We start from the raw sequence: 21,258 nt of genomic DNA on the forward strand, positions 1-21,258 counted from the left end.
GTGTGTGTGTGTGTGAATCGATTTTTAAACTTCCATTTTTAATGGAAAAATATTCAACAAAACGTCTGACTTCGGGTTAGGATTCACACCTTGAGCATGGAAGAATGTTATATGAACGGAACATTAAGCCTTAATATTTTATTTTAATGCTGTTCAAACATGAAACAGATTACAACCTCTATAACCCCGGGTTTTCACTGGATGCGGTTGCGGTGCGGTTGCGGTGCGGTGCGTCTTGACTGCGTGCTCCGGACGGGTCAATTTTTTTGTCAATCCACACCGGCTCCGCCCAGCTGCGGTCCGGCAGCTCCGTCGCCGCCCACTTCCCAACGTGTCTCGCGGGACCGCGCGCGCGCGCGATCATGTGGCATTTCACAACGAGAGGTGGACTTCTTTTTATTTAACATTTTCTTCTTCTTCTGCTATGAGATTCCATGCAGCATCCTTTTTTTGGTTGTCCTTGTAAAGTATATTAATAACGAGAGTCGGGTCAGTGCGGGTCCACTCTTTATTTCTGTCTTCCCCGTCCGGCTGCCGCTCAGTACGGCAAGCGAGACGGGCACAACAAGCAATCGCGAACATCAAACTCACAATACATTACAGTCCTTATAAAAAGGATGTGCCGTGTCATATATTATTTTGAGGTTTTCCACCTCCAATATAAACCTCTCCTCGTCCATGTTCGCTGGTGTCTAAACCGTGAATGAGCACATGGCCCGGCGACGCCCACGTCACGTTTTGCTGAAAAACTTGCGAAATAGGAGCTGGCGAGTGTTTTATTCTGAAAGGTAACCGGAAATTTATTTTGAAACTGCCTCGGTCTTCCTGTCCCGCTCGATGTGTTTTGTGCTAGCTTGCCATTTGCCGGAGGCCTACCGCTGCGGCGTCCGGCAAAAATAGAAAATAGGTCTATCCTTGCGGAAGGCTTGCGGCACGCCGCAGGCCTTCCGCAGTCGACACGCAACGCACCCGCAAGCGGTGTAAACTGCACCATTCGAATGAATGGAATCTAATTGCTTGCGTCGCCGCACCGCACCGCAACCGCACCGCAACCGCAACCGGTGAAAACCCGGGGTAAGACTGAAATTTAAGATAAATAAATAATACATTTTCATATAAATCTTACACCCGACAAGCTTACTGATTAGTATTTTCTAAATTTGAATGAAAAAAAATGGCAACAATCAACTTATAAATTCGGATCGGGATTAATCGGTATCGAATCGAATCGTGACCTGTGAATCGTGATACGAATCGAATCATCAGGTACTAGGCAATTCACACCCCTAGTAAGAATATAATATTTTGTCTATAACTATTGTGATAACTTCACTATTTTCTGGAACAATTAATACATTTTAAAAACAATATTTTGCCCTTTGCTGTCATGGGAAGATAACATCACACATGGTCGGGAAAAGGGTAACGACCAATCATGGCTCAGGATTTCCTCATCAGTGACGTCACCTTCATTCGACAGCAAGTGGAAAAATTTGTTTGAAAAGGTATTAGTTGTACGTGAAAAATAATGAAGTTATCAAATTAAGTCTGGGCAAAATATGAAACTGCTGAAAGAGGCTCAATGTATCTCTTTAATAAGAGGGAGGCCTGTGTTTATTTTTTTTCAATGAGCTGCTCCAATCTTCATCATTTTTTGTTTTTTCTTTTTTCTTAGTTTGTCAGTTCTTGTTGACAAAGAAGCTCTTTGAACCAATTTGTAATTTTATTCATTCATTCATTCATTCATTCATTCATTCATTCATTCATTCATTCATTCATTTATTTATTTACTCTTTTTGGCTAGCTTTTGTGCTAACTTTTTTTTTTTCCCCAAATCAAGTGACCGAGATGATCGAGTGTTTTAGCGCCTGCGGACGTATCTGATTTTCACAATAAAATATTTTTTTCATTCTGACACGAGTGACCTGCCATCGGAGGCGACCTATCGCGGTGCAACAAAACCCGCTTTGAACTTTTTTTTTTTTTTCATCTTCTTTTTTTAAGTTTAAAAAATATGTATGCATCGAATCCAACCAAATTGAATCATTTAGATACATATCATCTTATATTGAAGATACATATCTTAGAAGGAAATCAGACATTCACAGTACTGATAAGTTCATTCAAATGTATGTAAAATGACAACAAAGAAGTCATTGCATCATACCCTCTCGAACTGAGCCGGACCGTATCGGATTCAATTGTAACCCCACTGAGTTGACCCAAATCAAGTCGCATCATTTTCAAATCAAAACGTCCTTGAATCTTTTCACACTCCATGTAAACCCATGTCAGGGTTCAAGCAGACAATTCAGGCCCTGCTTCCATGTTTGTGCTGCACCTGTTTGTGAGAGGATGGGATGGGAGTGCTGTGGGAGTCTTTAATTTACTTGTGTTTTAGGTTAAAGATTTTGTAATAGCCCTGTGGTCACTTGTATTTGTCTTAACTGTTTTGTTGAATGTTCCTTTGGCCAAATCCAGTTAAAAGTACTTGTATATCGAGTATGCTTGTGTTGTTTGTTTTTCTTTCATTGAAAGAAAAAATAGAACCTCTCAATAAAGAGAAGTGATGAAAATCGATTATCGGTCAAGACCCCCCTAAACCCCAAGAGAGAGAAAAAAAAAAAAAAACTTGGCTTGGGCCGTGCCTGAGTCTTCTTTGCAGCCTGTTACCAAATGTCCTGCAGTCCTGAACTTGTCTGTGGCTGTGTGGTAGGTGCTCTAACAGACTGCACTCCTTATATGGGGACATGTTGCAAGTGATTTCCCATGTTTAAAAAGAGATTTTGCGCATTAGATAGCATTGATAGTTTTCACGCAAACGGGAGAGCACCACAAGTTTGAAGTGATGGAGTTGTAAGTGTTAAAAATATAATAATTTTGATGCAACTGCATAAAAGTATTTCTTTGTTTGGTTTAGCGTGTCCTGAGTGCTCATCCTGCATGCCATTGCGTTTAAAAAGTGGGACAGCACACATGAAAAACAGCTCTGGTAGAGGTCGGAACTAGACAATTGTCGGCGTGTGCCAGTGACCCAGAAGCAAGAAGACGCCCAGTTGAAAAGAGTTTTGTCATGGGGGACTGGCTCCAAGTCAGCCCTTTGGCCGTCGCACACCAAGGGGCTCAAATTACAGTCTGCGACCCCACCACCCCTCCCCACGTCCACCGCACATCTACAGATGTACCACAATTGGGAAAACAGAAACCCCTGGTGTTCTAATTGGGAAATATCCTGTATTACGCTAACAGGGTACAATGTTAAAGGAAAACGTAGAAGTAAAAGTAGATTGTCCTGAGGAAACAGCAGAGAATAAAGGAGAATGTGTGGATGTTTTATATATATATATATATATATATATATATATATATATATATATATATATATATACACATCACATCGGGCTGCATAGTTACTGTACAGTAAAAAAAAATAATAATAAAAAAATACACATATAGCACTTTTAAACTCAGGCATAGGGATTCTTCAGTCATTTCTGAAAAAGGTGTGAGCTGAAGTAATAAAAAAAACTCTTTAGAGACTCAGACATTGATATATAGTCTCACTCAGGGTTTTCTGAACGTGCTGATGTTTGGAAAAATAATGCATGGCATCAGGGGATTCCAAATCATTGAGATGGAGGTCTTTGTTTTTGAGTCTCTCTCTCTTTCTCTCTCTCTCTCTCTCTCTCTCTCTCTCTGCATGTAACATCTGCTCAATAGTTCAACTGAAGCAGAATCTAGAGGGGGGTTATCCGTGGCATCTTTCAATACGTGCCTTGTGTGTAGAATTTGAGCACATCTGTAGTAGAAGAGTCTAGGATGTTGTCAACTGATACAGCCTCTCTGCTATTTAGTTTTTTTTTTTTTTTTTTTTTTTTTTTTTTTAACTGTAATCTTTTGCATCCACACAATCCTACCACTGTGGATCATTTGTAATTATTTTTTTTTATTGTTCTCTGTGTCTGTGGAATGGGTCAGATATGTGTGTTCTTTGTTCCTATTTTATAGCGCCATGCCTGGAAGAAAATCTGATTGTGTAAATGACATTGTGCAACCTTTTTTGTTGCCTTAAATGACGCTGTCTCCTCAAAATATTGTTCATCTATGAATTAAAGCTGCTGAATTTGGTTTGGCAGATGGATTTAATACCGTAATTAAATAACCTCAATTTTAGATATATTTTCCGGCACTGTAAGATAATGATAGTTGATGTAGAGTTGGATGTGAGCGAGTGGATGAGCATCCATTCCACTAAGTAGAAAGGTTACATTCAGTTTGAGCAGTTTCAATGGTTCTTTTGTCAAGGGTTCGAGAATGTGAAGTTGAATTATCCAGTCAAATACAGATCAGGCAAAAAAACACCCTCATGCACCTCAGCAGGGATAGGTTCCAGTTTAAAAGCAACCCTGAACAGTAAATTGTATTTAAATGAATGAAAGAATGAATAATGTAGTACGTAATGTAAAATTCTGTAAACATCCTACAATATGATTTTCAGGAAATATTATTTTTTTGACATTCTGCCCTTCACAGGTGAAGTGTATACCTTTGCTGAAAATTACAGACCACTGTCATCATTTTAAGGGGGAGAAATCGTTTTTTGCCCCACTATACACTTTGCAGTAATGTGCGTTTGGACTGACAGTTATGTTGCCGCTGTTTAACGCAGGCTGTGGGTAATTAGTTTGTTCAGTCCCTGAGTCGTAGCTTGAGAGGTCAGTAGACTCGGGCTCTCTGGTCTCACATCTGACAGGTTTTCATATGAGCTGTCAGTCTATAACTTTATTTTTATCTGACAATTTCTTCTGCTCCTTGACTGTCAATCTGCTCTATCGCTCTCACACACACACACACACCCCCCCACACACACACACACACATACTCGCTTAAGTCCATTTCGGGGACACCATTCTGATACCCTACCTTTGAGGACACCACTTTCTGAATGTCTTAGAAAGATGCAAGTTGGTGTAATACAACACAAAAAAATCACAGAATGTAAAAATCACCTGGGAATTGAGCTTCCATCAAGATTTCACAGACCTGAATTTTTACCTTGAGATTGGGGACAGGGGAATTTTAATGTCCATTTTGGGGACCTCAGCAATACACGAATACACAAACTAATTCAAGTCACCTTTGAGGACCTTACCTTCCTTTGGGGACAAAGGTAAAAATACTATGTACATCATACATATTTAAGCATCCAGCAGTGAGAATCAATCTCAACACTGTTGAATACAGTATATGAAGGAGTTCACCTCTGAATGAAACCAAAATCACCTCAGACTGACAAGAAATGATCATTACATGTATAATCATTTCATGTTTTAAATGAGGGTGTGGCAATTTCCTCTGATGGCACCTTAAAAATCAACACCAAATACCTGCAAAAACAAAAAACATTTCCATAATAAAGACAATCAGTATGTTTCTATGCTTCCAGAATTGTGACCCAATTTCTTGACAGAAATGGTCTGTTGTGATTGTTTCTGCTGTATGTTGTTTTTAAAGTGATACTTTGCTAATATTGCTATTTTTAGTCAGATTTAATACTTTGCCTATCATGAATAACATTTTTAATGTACAGTTATTTGAAAATGCATTTAGTGAAATAACAGTATATTCAACACATACAACAAAGACATCGAACCAGTGTTGGAGGGATGCACTGTTAAAGAAGGAGGAAAAAAAACCCAACAAATTAGAATTTGGTGTCAGTTTATATTTAACAATATATACAACAACATAACAATATAACAATATAACAAGCAAAATATAACATTGGTGTACCAATACTATCCGAACAAGTGAGGAGAGTGCATCACTTATAGGAGGATTTCTTAAAATAACGAACCAAGAGACTTAGCATTTGGCAGAAGCCCTTCTCTTTAAGGTCGTAATGCGGTTTCTGACAAAGTTTTTGACACCAGTCCAAGTGCGATTTTTTAGGGCATGTGGTTCAGAATTAATACAGCGAAGGCAGTCCAACTTTTGTGGTACCTGGCATTTATGGATGAAGTGCATCATGTGCTTTTCGACAGCATATATTTCAGCATCGGTCCACTTACGTTTGGTGATGCCTCCTGTCATCTGGGAAACTCCCATATCTGTTAAAAGACAAACGCTGTCAAAAAATTTCAGTCCAAATTAAAAAAGTCAAAACATGACCTCTGCTCTTTTAGTTCCAATGTTGAATGCAAGTACGACATTGGTAAAGTAATACTGTTCCTTGTCTTCATAGGACCAAAGCTTAAAAATTAAATATACCTTTAAAATTTTAGCCTGGTCTATAGAGCGATGAGTGTTCACTCAAAGAATGCAAAGATGTAATCTCCCTTCTCCACGGGTTTTCATTTGAATAAAATGCAAAAATAGGCTTACTCGCCATTGTTAAGAAATGCAGCCACCGGTGGCCTAGTGTTGCACAGGATACCAGTATTAGTACCGTACCTCATTGTTTCAGTGTCAAAAACTGCTCGGTATCACTTTTTTTTTTTTTTTTTTTAAATAGCACCGGTATCTAAAATATATGTAGTCTACATTGTAGACATCAGTAAGTGGCACACCTCTTTAGTGCGTGAAGGCAGGAATATTGCTGCAAGCACTCCGTGACGTGCCAAGTGTTACATGGAGTTTTTTGCCTACATGGCCAACAGTCACAGCAAACCTGTAAGGCTTTTTTTAAGTTACTGTGGCTCGAGGCGAGGACAACTTCAATATGGCCAAGCACCTCGCTAATGGATGTGTCCCATTAAAAAACAAAAACAACAAAATTGTAACCACTGCCATTCTTATTTGAACTATTATTCTTATTATTGCAACACGGACCTATTATATGTTCCTTGTTTAAAAAAAAAAAAAAAAAAAAAAAAAAAAAAAAAAAAAAAAAAAATGAAAGAGTCTCTTGAATTTACAGAATACATACACGTAATGGTGCACGGTCAGTATTAGGGATGTTCGATACAATTTTTTTTCTCCAACTGATAATGATATCAAATATCGATACCACTAGTCAATAAAATTCCCCACCCATAAATGACAGATTATTTTAAAGAAAGACATCTATATCCCAATATATTATTTTTCCTTAAAATTGCATGAAGTTAATGGCAATTTTGTGTTCATATAATTTCTTGTCCCGTTTCGTAAAACGGCTGCAGGAGGGTGGCATTTAAATGTATCGGTCACCGCCGTGAGTACTGGCACCTTAAAATAAGACTGGTATTGGCACCGATACCCGATATCAGTAGTCACCCATCATAGACAGTGGGATGCCACCTCTGTTTCAATTTGAGCCAGGAAAAACCCTGGTGTTGAGCTTAACTGCATTTTTGCTTTGTTCCTTGTTTCTGTAAATAACAGGAGAGTCAACTAAATTAAACCATGGTTACTGCAGTCTATCCATTATTTTCATAACCTTCCAAATGAACACCCATACTTATTTTACAGAACCTTACCTAGGAGAATCAATTACGTAGTATAGGCCAGTGAAAACCAAAATCAATTACGTAGTATAGGCCAGTGAAAAACAGTTTCTCTATCTAATTTTTGTTTGTACCTTCAATGAGAGTGGTCTTGGAAGAAGATGGAAGGGATGTTGCAGCCTCTTCCTCAACATCTGCTTCCCCTGTAGCTTCTGGGACTGTGAGATCACTTTCCTCATCGCTTGATTCCTCTGGGTCTTGTGTAGAGTCAACTTTTTCTGAAAATAGAGCAAAAACATTGAAGATTGTAGCTTTCAAAGAAGTGTTCTGTTAACGTGTGAGAGAACAAGCTAATTTAGCAGAAAGACAATCTTGACTTGGCAGCATTCACAATATGTTGTACCAATAAACACACATCCATACCTTGCGGGTCAATCTGAACGTCATCAAGGGTTTGACCTTTATACTGGGAGAGGGTTCCTTGCTCCACAGCTAACAACATTTTGCTCATTTTGGCAAGCTGTAGTGTTCCTTGTGGTAGTCGATAATACTGCCTGTGCACACGAATGTCATGTCCCAGAAAGTCCGCAAGTTGGTCTGCTTCATTTTCTTGAAGATTAAGAACCTGTGACATTGTAGCTATGTGCTTCCTGAGCCTTGTTGATGTTAAGGCCTCTGGATTTTTAGCACCACTCTCCTTTGCAAGCTTTTGGATGCACTCTCCCCCTCTGTAAGCAGTCATGGCTTCCGGTCTTCCAAACATGAATACATTTTCTTTTAAGACTCCACACATCTCACGGGTTTGAGCTAGGAGCTCCATGGCTGAGACCATTGATGGTTTTAGGAGCACAGGGACACCTCTTCCTCGTTTCCCCCTGATTTCTAATCTAGTGAAAAACTCGCACATCTTGTTCTCCAGAGGGGTGAGACAGGCTGCCATGTCCTCGTTATGTTCCAGCTCTTTCCTTTCTACGAAAGTAGACAGTTCCATTCTTGACACCTCTCCTTCTCTTCTTCTGTTGAAAATTATCACCTGAGCCAGTGTCACTTTCGCCAGTGCTGCATAATTACTCGCAGAAGGACAGAGTTTAAGCATTCTTTCTGCAACTTCTCTACTCTTTTCCACATGTTCGTCCAAAAGTTTGACATCTTCAGTGAAAGGTAAAATCTGTGGTGCATTCCACTTTGCCTCTGTCATTGTCGTCGTCGCACCTCTGCTAATCAATGCCTTCCATCTGAAATTTTTGATTGTCTTAAATTCTCTAGCATATTCCAACAAGCACTCATCTCTGTCAACTGAAGACAAACTATCACTTTCAATCAGCTCACTAAGTACACCCAGACTGTGACCAATTTTTAAGGCTAAGGAGGGTTTTTTGTATGTGTTGTTTTCCGAGTTGTGCCCAGCCAATACCTTCACTGCAGTTATCACACGATTAAAGTTTGCAGGATAGATGAGCTCCACTGCCTTGCGAATAGATGAATTCTTCCGGGCCTCTGTCAGCAGTCTACCAAGTTCTCTAAGTCTTTGCCTTATGTAGTCATGTCGGTTCTTTCTTGATCCATTTAGATCAAAGAGATGCTGTCCAAACTTTAAGAGTAGGTCGTCGTCATAGATCACACGAGTCACCTCATCGTAGATCATGCAGGAAAGTACAGTTTTTAATCCGTCACTAATTTCACATGCTACTGCAGTTTTTAATGCACATCTTGATTGAACTCGCTTTTTAGAAACACCTAATTCCTTCTCAGATTTTTTCTTGGCAGGACAGATTTTAATGTGCTTCCAGATTGTTTTCTTGGCATAGAGCCCTTGGCAATGAAAACAATGGATAAAATCGGAACCTTGTTTTCTTTCCCGAGGTCTATAGCAGGCCTGCAGATCTCCTTCTCCACTCCTCACAATAAGAGAATTGTGAGCATAATTTCCACGGCGTCGTAAAATATTCAACTCATCTCGTCTTGCCTGTGAATTCTTTGGATGCATGAATGCTTTCGCAACCTCTTCTTTATCTGCATGCTTAGCTTCTAGATGTCTTGCAATTTTTGATGAGGGCGTTAGACAATACAGACAGTAGTTCCGTTTATCATATACTCTCTTAATTTTAGAGTTTGAGGGTGGAGACACTTTGATAGATTCTGAAATACACTGGACTCTGCTTTTTTTCAGAGGACTTTGGTTTCTTGTCCCAGAGACCTTAAGTAGGCTCCTCTTCCTTGAAGTGTTTGTCTTTGTCTTCTCAGAGGTTTGAGCATCAATAGCTGAATTAGCCAAAGATGGGAAGACAGATGAAGATGATGTTTTCTCCAGTGGACACAAGTCTATGCTATCGTCAGAGTCGAACATATTTTGTTTTTCTGTTTCTGGAATATAATCTTTATCATCATAGTCTGTATCATCAGAGATCTCCGGTGATTCGTCCAAACATGTGGAAGACTGAAGAAAAGAAAAAGTGTACAGTTACCATAATGTATTGAGGAAAAACGTTTCTTTGTAAATCACATCTTTTTTTTTGTCTGTAGAATGTGAAAAAATAAGACATTCACATAAGGACATATATAAAGGCCAAACTACTCATGTCATTACAGATTAATATAAATTTTATCCTATTTTTTCACGCATGAAAATCTAACAGTGATAACTTGTATTTATTAACCTTACCTGAGGACTATTGGCAACATTTAGGATATCATCTGTGACTTCACATAATGGTGTCTGCTGAAATGACAAATACAAAAAATGATTACAAGAAAAAAAAAAAAAAAAAAAAAAAAAAAGAAAAAAAAATGCTAAAAATAATTTCACACTTAATTTTATAGGTGTTCAGGTGACTGCATCTATGGCAGGACATTTCAACTTAACATTGTCTATCCATAATTTTGGGGTCATTCAAAACAGCCAATTTGCCCTGACCTAATTGGTCCAGGCATTACTACAAACATACCAAACCATACTATTTGTTTGTTCAAATCACACCACACAAGGAACGTTATTACGATAGCCATGTGGACCGATAATTTTAGGGCCAATCAAAACAGAGAGACACGCACAATATGCCATAACCTAATTCACTAAAGGAATTTTTTGGGCTCCTCCACCCCACCACTTTTCAATACAATAATGACCTGTCAAATCTGTGTCTTTACAATTAATTTAAAAATACAACATGTTTTATCAAATTCAATTAACCATTCAGCCCTAATCAGTGCATGGTACAACGGTGTGGGAGAAACTGGATCTTACCTGAGGCCTGTCGCCAGCATCCATCCTGTCATCTCCCACCTCGAGAGGTGGTGTCTGCTGACAAAGATCAAACGTATAGGAATAAAAAACATGATAGAGAAAACAACATTACACAATGATATTTTTAGATAATTTTATATGCTTATATTTTACGGCTTCAGGTGACTGCGTTTGTTGCATTTTGGGACATTTTTTAGCGTCAAGCTAACTGGTCAAAGTTGAACGTGGACAATCCATACTTTTGGGGTCATTCAAACACTTCATGTCCAAGTCCAACTGAAAACAATACTGCAGCTATGGCTACCCATACTTTTTAAGTCATTTAAAACAAAGACACGCTTGATACTCAAATCATACTGGGGGACAGCAATTACGATAGGTGTGGCTTTTCATACTTTTCGGGTCATTAAAGACACAGATACACACTTGACACCAAAGCCTAATTGGGGACAGTCATTGTGACACCCCCGGTCTAGACATACTTTTGGGGTCATTTTACATATATGCACACACACTTGATACACAAGTCAGATTGGGGACAGTCCTAACTCTTGTAGCTATAGCGATCCATACTTTTGGGGTCATTCAAAAGACACTAGCACACACACTTGATACCGAAGTCAAATTGGGGACAGGCATCACTATTGTAGCTTTAGCGATCCATACTTTTGGGGTCATTCAAAAGACACTAGCACACACACTTGATACCCAAGTCAAATTGGGGACAGGCATCACTATTGTAGCTATAGCGATCCATACTTTTGGGGTCATTCAAAATACACTAGCACACACACTTAACACCCAAACCTAACTGGGGACAGTCACTGTAATAGCTATATCTATCCATACTTTTGGGGTCATTCAAAACACACTAGCACATACACTTGATACCCAAGTCAAATTGGGGACAGGCATCACTATTGTAGCTTTAGCGATCCATACTTTTGGGGTCATTCAAAAGACACTAGCACACACACTTGATACCCAAGTCAAATTGGGGACAGGCATCACTATTGTAGCTATAGCGATCCATACTTTTGGGGTCATTCAAAATACACTAGCACACACACTTAACACCCAAACCTAACTGGGGACAGTCACTGTAATAGCTATATCTATCCATACTTTTGGGGTCATTCAAAACACACTAGCACATACACTTGATACCCAAGTCAAATTGGGGACAGTTATCACTACAGTAGCTATGGTGATCCATACTTTTGGGGTCATTCAAAACACACAAGCACACACAATTAACACCCAAACCTAAATGGGGATTGTCATTGTGATAGCTACGCCCATCCATAATTTTGGGGCCATTTTAAACAAACTGAGGAACACACTTGCTACTCATGGCATGGAATGTATCACCTGCAAAAAGTTGGGGAACACTGTATATCCATTATTTTTGGGGGGGTGAAATGCAATTAGATCATTTTCCACACTCGTTCAGCCCTAACTACAACACGAAAAATCAGTTTAGCCGAAAACAATACATGAAACAGCAGTTTTAGAAACTGGATCTTACCTGACATCTGTCGCCAGCACTCATGTCTTCAGCAACTTCAAGAGATGGTGTCTGCTCAAACAAGAATAGACAATATGGAAAACATGACGGAGCAACCCTAACATGGCACAATACGATACTTAGGCTGCTTTTGGGTCTATTCATAACGAGAGAAATTTTCATGACCTAATCTGGGACAGTTGTGTGAATATAGGTCGAAAACGTTTTGCAAGTCATTGTATTTGTTTATACGTTAATACAATGCTCCAACTACATTTGAGCTGTGGTTTCGTAAAAACAAACAATTCCCCCTATATTAAATGATAGAAGCAGTGTGTAGTAGAACCTGTATTTTACCTTAGGTCTTTTGCTAGCACTCGTGTCTTCAGCGGCCTCAAGTGATGGTGTCTGCTCAAAGACGAAAAGAAAGTATATGGAGAACGTGAGAGCAATCATAACATAGCACAATTAGAGAGATATATAGGTCGAAAAATATTTGCAAATCCTGTTGTATTTGTTTACAATGCCCCAACTACTTTTGAGTCGGGGTTTTGTAAAAACACACAATTTCCCCTATATTAAATGATAGAAGCTGTGTCAAGTAGAACCTGTATTTTACCTTAGGTCTTTTGCTTGAACTCGTGTGTGCAGCGGCCTCAAGTGATGGTGTCTGCTCAATGACGAAAAGAAAATACATGGAAAACGTGAGAGCAATCATAACACAGCACAATAAGATACATACTTTTGGGTCTATTCAAAAGAAGACAGACAAATTATCACCTAATCGGGGACAGTTACAGGTCGCAAAAAGATTTGCAAATCATATTGTATTTGTTTACAATGCACCAACTACTTTTGAGTTGGAATTTCGTAAAAACACACACAATTTTGCCTATATTAAATGATAGAAGCAGTGTGTAGTAGAACCTGTATTTTACCTTAGGTCTTTTGCTCGCACTCATGTCTTCAGCGGCCTCAAGTGATGGTGTCTGCTCAAAGAGGAAAAAAGAATATATGGAAAACGTGATAGAGCAATTATAACATGGCACAATAAGATACATATATATAGGTCGAAAACGATTTGCAAACCATATTGTATTTGTTTACAATGCCCCAATTACTTTTGAGTTGGGGTTTCGTAAAAACACACACAATTTCGCCTATATTAAATGATAGAAGCAGTGTGTAGTAGAACCTGTATTTTACCTTAGGTCTTTTGTTCGCACTCGTGTCTTCAGCGGCCTCAAGTGATGGTGTCTGTTCAAACAGGAAAAGAGAATATATGGAAAACATGATAGAGCAACCATAACATGGCACAATAAGATACCGGTACATATATATAGGGCGAAAAAGATTTGTAAATCCTATTGTATTTGTTCACAATGCCCCAACTACTTTTGAGTTGGAGTTTCGTCAAAACACACAATTTTCCCTATATTAAATGATAGAAGCTGTGTCAAGTAGAACCTGTATTTTACCTTAGGTCTTTTGCTTGAACTCGTGTGTGCAGCGGCCTCAAGTGATGGTGTCTGCTCAATGACGAAAAGAAAATACATGGAAAACGTGAGAGCAATCATAACACAGCACAATAAGATACATACTTTTGGGTCTATTCAAAAGAAGACAGACAAATTATCACCTAATCGGGGACAGTTACAGGTCGCAAAAAGATTTGCAAATCATATTGTATTTGTTTACAATGCACCAACTACTTTTGAGTTGGAATTTCGTAAAAACACACACAATTTTGCCTATATTAAATGATAGAAGCAGTGTGTAGTAGAACCTGTATTTTACCTTAGGTCTTTTGCTAGCACTCGTGTCTTCAGCGGCCTCAAGTGATGGTGTCTGCTCAAAGAGGAAAAGACAATATATGGAAACCATGATAGAGCAATCATAACATGGCACAATAAGATACCAGTACATATCTAGGTCAAAAAAGATTTGTAAATCCTATTGTACTTGTTTACAATGCCCCAACTACTTTTGAGTTGGGGTTTCGTAAAAACACACACAATTTCCCCTATATTAAATGATAGAAGCAGTGTAGTAGAACCTGTATTTCACCTTAGGTCTTTTGCTTGCATTCGTGTCTTCAGCGGCCTCAAGTGATGGTGTCTGCTCAAAGAGGAAAAGACAATATATGGAAAACATGATAGCACAAACATAACATGAATAAGTTACAAGATGACATAAATGACCCAATACCTTTTTGCGCCAAGGCCAGTCTGAATTTCCGTAGTTATACGACAATTCTTCACCTGGAGCGATGTCTCGGATTGCAAAAAGGCAAAGATGTGGCAAACCACCAACTTCAATAACCTTCATCTTGCAGTTTGGCTTTATGTGGTTGTCATTTACGAGCCTTCCCAATGACTGGTCTTCATCTGATGCATCAAGACTGGAGGGGGGGAGGGAAATAAGAGTGGAAGCTGCCTGCCCAGTATAGATATGATTCAAATGGAAAAGGGAAGTCTAGAGTTTGAAGTTTTATCTAACGGCTGAGCAAAGGCATAGATCATGCCTGATCTATGCATTACGTAGTACTCATTCATAGCGAATGTTGACTACACATCTGTGTTTGTTTTTTTTGTCCATAAACATTCCAAACAACTCAACTCAAGTTCAGATAGAGAAATACTTACCACCAACCTTTACCTCTCCAGTTGAAATAAAATAGGAAGACTGCTTCTTGTTCATTACGCTCCAAATTTTGCTCAAGACCTTGTTCACAAAGCTTTCCACGGTACTCCAGCACAAATTCTTCTTTGGTAAAAGTCTGTGTAGCAACCACACCTCGACCTTGAGGAGAGGCGAGAAAAAAATAAAAATAATCTAATCAACAGTAGTCGTAATTAGTCGACTAATCAGAACATACAGCATTTTGCACCAACAAGCAAATGCGCTTTTTAAAACCATCATTAGTTAACAATTTGAATTCTTTAAAAGTATAGACAAATAATGAAGATAATTAAGATTATATACATTGAACTTTGATTAGATTTTGCAGCTTGTACCATCATTCCTGACATGTTTATTAAAGATGGAGACAAACTGATGACAAAACTGTGACTTTAGATTTTTTTTTTGGCTGTAAATATTTTGAAATTGAACCAAAACTATGCAGACTGGCACCAATACTGTGAAACTGTACATGACTATCACGATACCAGAAACATGCTTTTTAAATGCTGCCATGAAAGGAAGGTGTGAATCGTATTAAGTATTTTAGTTGATATTTGCCCTTTAGCTTCTGACTCAGTTGTTAACATGGGTTAGCGCTAAAGACTAAAATAATCTATTCAGAAAATACTAATTTAATATATATTTTAACCCTATTTTATATTGTGATATACAGTGGTCCATCCCTACTTCGCAGTTCACTTATTGTTGATTCACTCTATCGCAGATTTTTACCACCAATTTCAATGGTGAGTACCCCATAAAATTATTTATGCTGCTATTTGTCCTTTTTTGTATGAGTAAATATAGACAGCGCTTTCTTGTATTTAACACAATCTATGACACTTTTAATCAAAATATATAATATTTGGTAAATTAAGAAACGTGTCATGACAGGTTTAAAAAAAAAAAGTTAACATTTTACTTTTTAATTCTTAGCAAGTCAGTGTCGAGCTATTTTTATAACAGGTCAAAGTTTTTCATACGTGTCACTTTATTTAACCACTACGACCTCGAGGAAATTCACCACACCCGTAACAAGTGAGGGAACACTGTATACCATTAGCATAGGGCTGCAATTGATATCGTAATGTGAATTTTTCCCCATATCAAATGGTGTTTCCAAACAAAATACACAAGTACTGAATTAGTGTTGCCTCTGATAACAAGATCGACTCAAAGATCAATGCTACTTTTGATACTTCATTTGATGTGCTGTATTTGCATCATCATAAAGAAAAGCGGTGGTATTAATCAGCACACACACAAGGAGCAAAGTGGCAAAATCTCCACACAGCAAAACAAAATGTACACACAAGTCACATTTTGATCTAAAATCTATTAGTGGCCACCAAAATGAATCTGTAGCAGCCTACTACAGATGCATGTATGTGGAAAACATGTCTTAATTTGCAGTTGGTTAATTGCAGCTATGAGAGCCATTCATATCATGCACATAAACAAAGATCAAATTAATGTCTTGAAAAATGTATACTCACCTTTGAATGGGTTAATGAAGGACTCTCTAAGTCCCATCTTATCCTTTTCCAATAGTACATGCTGCTCAGCATCTTTTTGTGGAGTGACCCGATTCCTCCGCCTTTGCACTGTTCTTCCATTGTTTGCCATCTTTCTATGGCAAAGAGGGTTTTGGTTATCAAGGCGGATTATGTAACTCACTCTGAACATTATCTTAAAAAGTCTACATAAACATATCCAAAATTACACACTCATAGTTCCACACCTCATGCTTTAGAGACTGCAGCTACACATTTGTTTCCCATTATGAACACATTTACCAATTAATGTCATCTTCTAGGTGAATGGCAGTTAGTCCAAGAAGTAAAATGGATGAAACTTAACCACAGGGAGTAGACAGAGATTTGTGTGTCATTCGGGCCCCCCCAAATCCAATTTAAGAGACACACCAATACAGTAAATACTATATGTGTATCATACATACAGCCAAACGTTTTTGCCACGTGACATTCATCAGAAATCTAGCCGACCGCTCCAGTGAGAGAGACCACTGTGCGTATGCACCTTTTTGGCACAATACAAAAGGAGAAGAGGTAATTAAGCCACAATGAGCATTAACGATGTCAGCCATTATTTTACCCAGTTCATCTACTGTTCTGTCTTTCTGGGGTTAAAGACTTCTACACTCTGCCCTGGTATTATCCACGAAGTCAAAATGTGTCCATATGTGCGTCTTTTTCTGTCGCTCATTTTGTAAAACAACGTGTCATCAGCTTGACTTGACTTGACTTCGTGTTCACTCCTTTCTCTCTTGCGCTTCCCTGCATATAAATTGCACCCCCACGTGAGGTGTCCTCCCGCCCCCTACAATTGACCAATTACGAGCGTGCATGGTAAAGAGCAAGCTGGAACTGGAGCTTCGACTAATTAGGGCATGAGGCCAGTTTGAGGTAACTTCCCCACCGCCAACCTGGCCAGTACGGAATGAACGAGAAGAGAGAAACTTCCCCTCCCCCCCTCCTTGGCCACTGGCCAGTAGCGAGTGAGTGAACGAGAAAGAGGCTACAGGCAGAAGCCTACTGTCCACCTGTTCGCAAACGACATCAGTAATGCTGAGACGGTTCGCATAACAAAATATATGCGTTACTAGAGGCATATTTTTGACCAAAAATTTGTTCGTAATTTAAAAACTTAATTTAAAAAAAAAAAAAAAAAAAAGTGCTGGCCAGTACGGAATGAACGAGAAGAGAGAAACTTCCCCTCCCCCTCCTTGGCCACTGGCCAGTAGCGAGTGAGTGAACGAGAAAAAGAGGCTACACGCAGAAGCCTACTGTCGTTCACCTGTTCGCAAACGACATCAGTAATGCTGAGACGGTTTGCATAACAAAATATATGCGTCACTAGAGGCATATCTTCGACCAAAAATTTGTTCGTAATTAAAAAAAAAAAAAAAAGTGCTGGCCAGTACGGAATGAACGAGAAGAGAGAAACTTCCCCTCCCCCCCTCCTTGGCCACTGGCCAGTAGCGAGTGAGTGAACGAGAAAAAGAGGCTACACGCAGAAGCCTACTGTCGTTCACCTGTTCGCAAACTACATCAGCAATGCTGAGACGGTTTGCATAACAAAATATATGCGTCACTAGAGTCATATTTTCGACCAAAAATTTGTTTGGAATTAAAAAAGCTAATTAAAGAAAAAAAAAGCGGGGTGGGTGGGTGGGGGGTAGTTTGTTTGGGGGGGAATTTTTCGTAACTGGAGATTCCGCTGCATTTTAGGACAAGGCTTGTTAGCGCAAGCCTAATGAGTTTGAAATTTCCTCTAACTTAGCGAGGTCAAGGCTGCAAGCTCCAGTCAGCAGTATGCCAACAAACAACGTGCAATGTCTTAGGTTACTGAAAAATATCTAGCGCCCTCGAATTTACAGGCATATCAGTCAGTATATGGAAAATGCTGCTCAAAAAGCGATCGTTTTAAAATACTTAAGACAGTTTAGTAGCCTACCTTCGAACAGAACGGCGCCAACTCCAAGACTAACGCGAAGTCCAGCTTTCCCGCGACTACACAGGAAATGACGTCGACAAAATGGGGCGGGTCACACTTTTTTGTCACCTGACATGCACAATATGCGCAACAGTTAATATAATAAATGAATAAAAGGTATTTTGATTTTATCTTTAAAGGAAAATAAGTGTAGGCATTGTTTGATAGTTATTTTAATTTGCATTTCTTATCTCTGCTCCGCTGCATGTAAATGTACATGGGTAATTTTCTAATTTCACCATATGTGTTCATGTTATTTTGTTGAAATGTTTCTTCTTCCTGACATGTATATGATGATATATTGTTTGTCTTTAGTGAAGCATAAACTAACCTACAGTATACCAATTTTGGTCATATCACCCGGCCCTAATAAATAATAATGACAGCTAATTCATCATCTATCCATTTTCATGCACAATATTCAGAATTCCACTTTTAGCACAACAAATTTAAGATTTTATTCATCACACTCCATTGACGAAACACATTATTTTTGTCAATACAGTGAGTAAACGTTAAGCAGATTTTGTCACAGATTTTGTCTTCTATAACTCCATAATCTACTGGCAGAGACATGCAAAACCTGCCAATTATCTGTTGTTTGCACCGAATAATCAGTTTATTTTTCATACAGCACTATGCACCTTATATGATAGTGTAGATTGGATATTAATCATAACGGATGGTAAAATTCGGTCCTTGACTAACAGTAGGCCCTACTTAAAGCTACTCCAACTAAAGTGAGACTACTTAAAGTGTAGCTGACACGCAAGCTACGTATCGTGGCCTAATTATCACTTGATCAATCATTTGCAATGTCAGAAACCTGAATGTAGCATATTTTTTAATCAACTTATCCAGGCCTGGACTGGCCATCTGGCATACTGGGCACATGCCCGGTGGGCCTATTGGGGCTGATGCAGTGCTTTTTAATTATTATTTTCCTACTTTTTACACCAAGAGGCTGGCCCACAATTTAGAGGGACCAGTCTGTTAGTTAAGTTCGAATACAGATAGCCAACTGAAACATCATCAATAAACATCAGTGGCAAAACTACATTAGGCAGGAGGCCGGTGGGCCTAAGTCAAAATGTCAGGGCCTATTTTATTTTTTGTGCCAGTCCAGCTCTAGACTTATCTATCATTAAACATTGTTTCTTAACATACAGTTAGCAATTTGTAATCACAGGTGTCTTACCTTTTAATGGTTTGTTGCTTCTGGCGTCCTCTTCTCGTGTCATGAAAGTTTCCTGTAAACTACATGCATTGAACCCTGGGAGCGGAGAGAGGGGTGCATGCAGGTATGGCAGGCTTTCTGTCCATATCAAAATTTTATAAATCGATATTTGGTTGCTTGTTGATGTTGGAATATTTTAGTGGTAATATTCATGTTAAAATGGCATATCTTGCATTCAGTCATTCGTGAGCTATTTGAACAGCACAACACTGAGACCACAGACCATGGTCAAAATCTGTGGATAAGTGGTTCGGATCATTGAGTGTCAAGGGGGGTCCCCTAGTGCAAGACCACATCTGGACAGACGACTATGCTGTTGTTAGATGTTGACATTCCTATTCTAATTGTTCTTACTAAGTCAGATTGTCCCATCACTGGTCAGCTATTTTTAGACAGGCCAGTGGAATATTCTTGTCTTGAGAACTAGCTCATGTTTTCACATACACATTGTTGTGTTTCAATTTTGTTTGAGTTGGTTTTGTTTTATTTTGGTAAGTGTCTTATGTTCCTGTGGTTCCCCTGTCTCGTTATGTCTGATTAGGTCCACCTGTGTGTCATTCCCCTTCCCAGTGTGTGTTGACCAATCAACGCCCTCTCCCTAGTGTGTTCCCCAGGTGTTTCTCATTAGTGTTGGTGTATTTAGGCTGTTGGTTTTGTCTTGTCTGTGTGGGATCATTGTCTATGTCAGGGCTTCATGGTGAAGTTTGTTTAAGTGGTGGGCTGTTGGGGTTGTCTATGCTGAAGTTGTTTGTTAATTGAGTCTCCCTCAAGACTCCGCCAGTCTGTCTTCCTCATGTCCATACCAAATCATGCCCAGTCTTCTCAGGTTCCATCCAGTCAAAGTTATTCTCATATCTGTTTGTCTCCCGGCCAAGTTTCTCTACCTTTGGGTCTATCCACCACAGCCAAATTCCACAGTTCATGACACAATTAGCCCACCAACAAGGACCCGGTGGAAGCCTCAAAACCCCATTCCGGCTTCAAGCCCCTGTCCCGGCACTTTGGCGGTTTCCAGCCCCCGTCCCGGCGCCTATGCACTCCCTGGCTGTTCGCCTGTGCCTCGGCCGCCTCTTGACGCTTCTCCTGAGCCACGGCCGCCTCTTGACTCTTCTCCTGAACCACACCCGCCCCAGGATGCTTCGCCTGTGCCGCTGCTGCCGCTACAGCCCCAGGACGTTCCTGGCCGACGCAGCCCCCCAGCCTCTCAGTTCCTGGCCGACGCAGCCCCCCAGCCTCTCAGTTCCTGGCCGACGCAGCCCCCCAGCCTCTCAGTTCCTGGCCGACGCAGCCCCCCAGCCTCTCAGTTCCTGGCTGACGCAGCCCCCGGCCTCTCTGTCCCTGGTGGATTGCCGCCGTCCCAGGTCCCCCCGTTGGGGCCGGTTGCTGCAGTCTCCTTGTCTCAGCTGCCGCAGCCCCAAGTTTATTCGTCTCCGCTGCCGCAGCCCCAAGTTTATTCGTCTCGGCTGCTGCAGCCCCAAATTCCTTCGTCTCTGCCACAATCTCCAGCCCAGGGTCTAACCCCAGGAGGCACGAGTACGGCGGATGATCCCGGATCCAGTGTCTGCCGGCGCAAGCGATGAGCCCACCGCAAGGTCCTTGGTGGGGTCAGGGGTCCATACTGAAGTTTAAGTGTCGTTCTGTT

At 39.9% G+C, this 21,258-nt stretch overlaps 1 protein-coding gene across 13 annotated transcripts; it reads right to left on the reverse strand.

The window, feature by feature from the left end:
- Positions 1 to 5,710: 5,710 nt before the first annotated feature.
- On the reverse strand, positions 5,711 to 21,247 carry LOC144033086 (uncharacterized). 13 transcript variants are annotated; one of them, XM_077540890.1, is made up of 18 exons: positions 19,578 to 21,247; positions 18,341 to 18,448; positions 16,360 to 16,489; positions 14,824 to 14,980; positions 14,387 to 14,579; positions 14,246 to 14,296; positions 13,976 to 14,026; positions 13,657 to 13,707; positions 13,385 to 13,435; positions 13,117 to 13,167; positions 12,798 to 12,848; positions 12,536 to 12,586; positions 12,200 to 12,250; positions 10,672 to 10,728; positions 10,090 to 10,146; positions 7,851 to 9,864; positions 7,562 to 7,705; positions 5,711 to 6,110 (listed from the first exon to the last, which is right to left on the reverse strand). In XM_077540890.1, the coding sequence occupies exons 3-18, from the start codon at positions 16,487 to 16,489 to the stop codon at positions 5,866 to 5,868; spliced, it is 3,405 nt and encodes a 1,134-aa protein (XP_077397016.1). In that variant the 5' UTR covers positions 18,341 to 18,448; positions 19,578 to 21,247; the 3' UTR covers positions 5,711 to 5,865. The 13 variants fall into 13 exon arrangements, with proteins under 13 accessions (XP_077397016.1, XP_077397015.1, XP_077397019.1 ...); XM_077540889.1 differs by having other exon boundaries at positions 16,360 to 16,493; XM_077540893.1 differs by lacking the exon at positions 18,341 to 18,448.
- Between the last annotated feature and the right edge of the window lie 11 nt (positions 21,248 to 21,258).

The sequence above is a fragment of the Festucalex cinctus genome, chromosome 13, assembly GCF_051991245.1.
Source record: "Festucalex cinctus isolate MCC-2025b chromosome 13, RoL_Fcin_1.0, whole genome shotgun sequence".
Taxonomy (NCBI): Eukaryota; Metazoa; Chordata; class Actinopteri; order Syngnathiformes; family Syngnathidae; genus Festucalex; species Festucalex cinctus.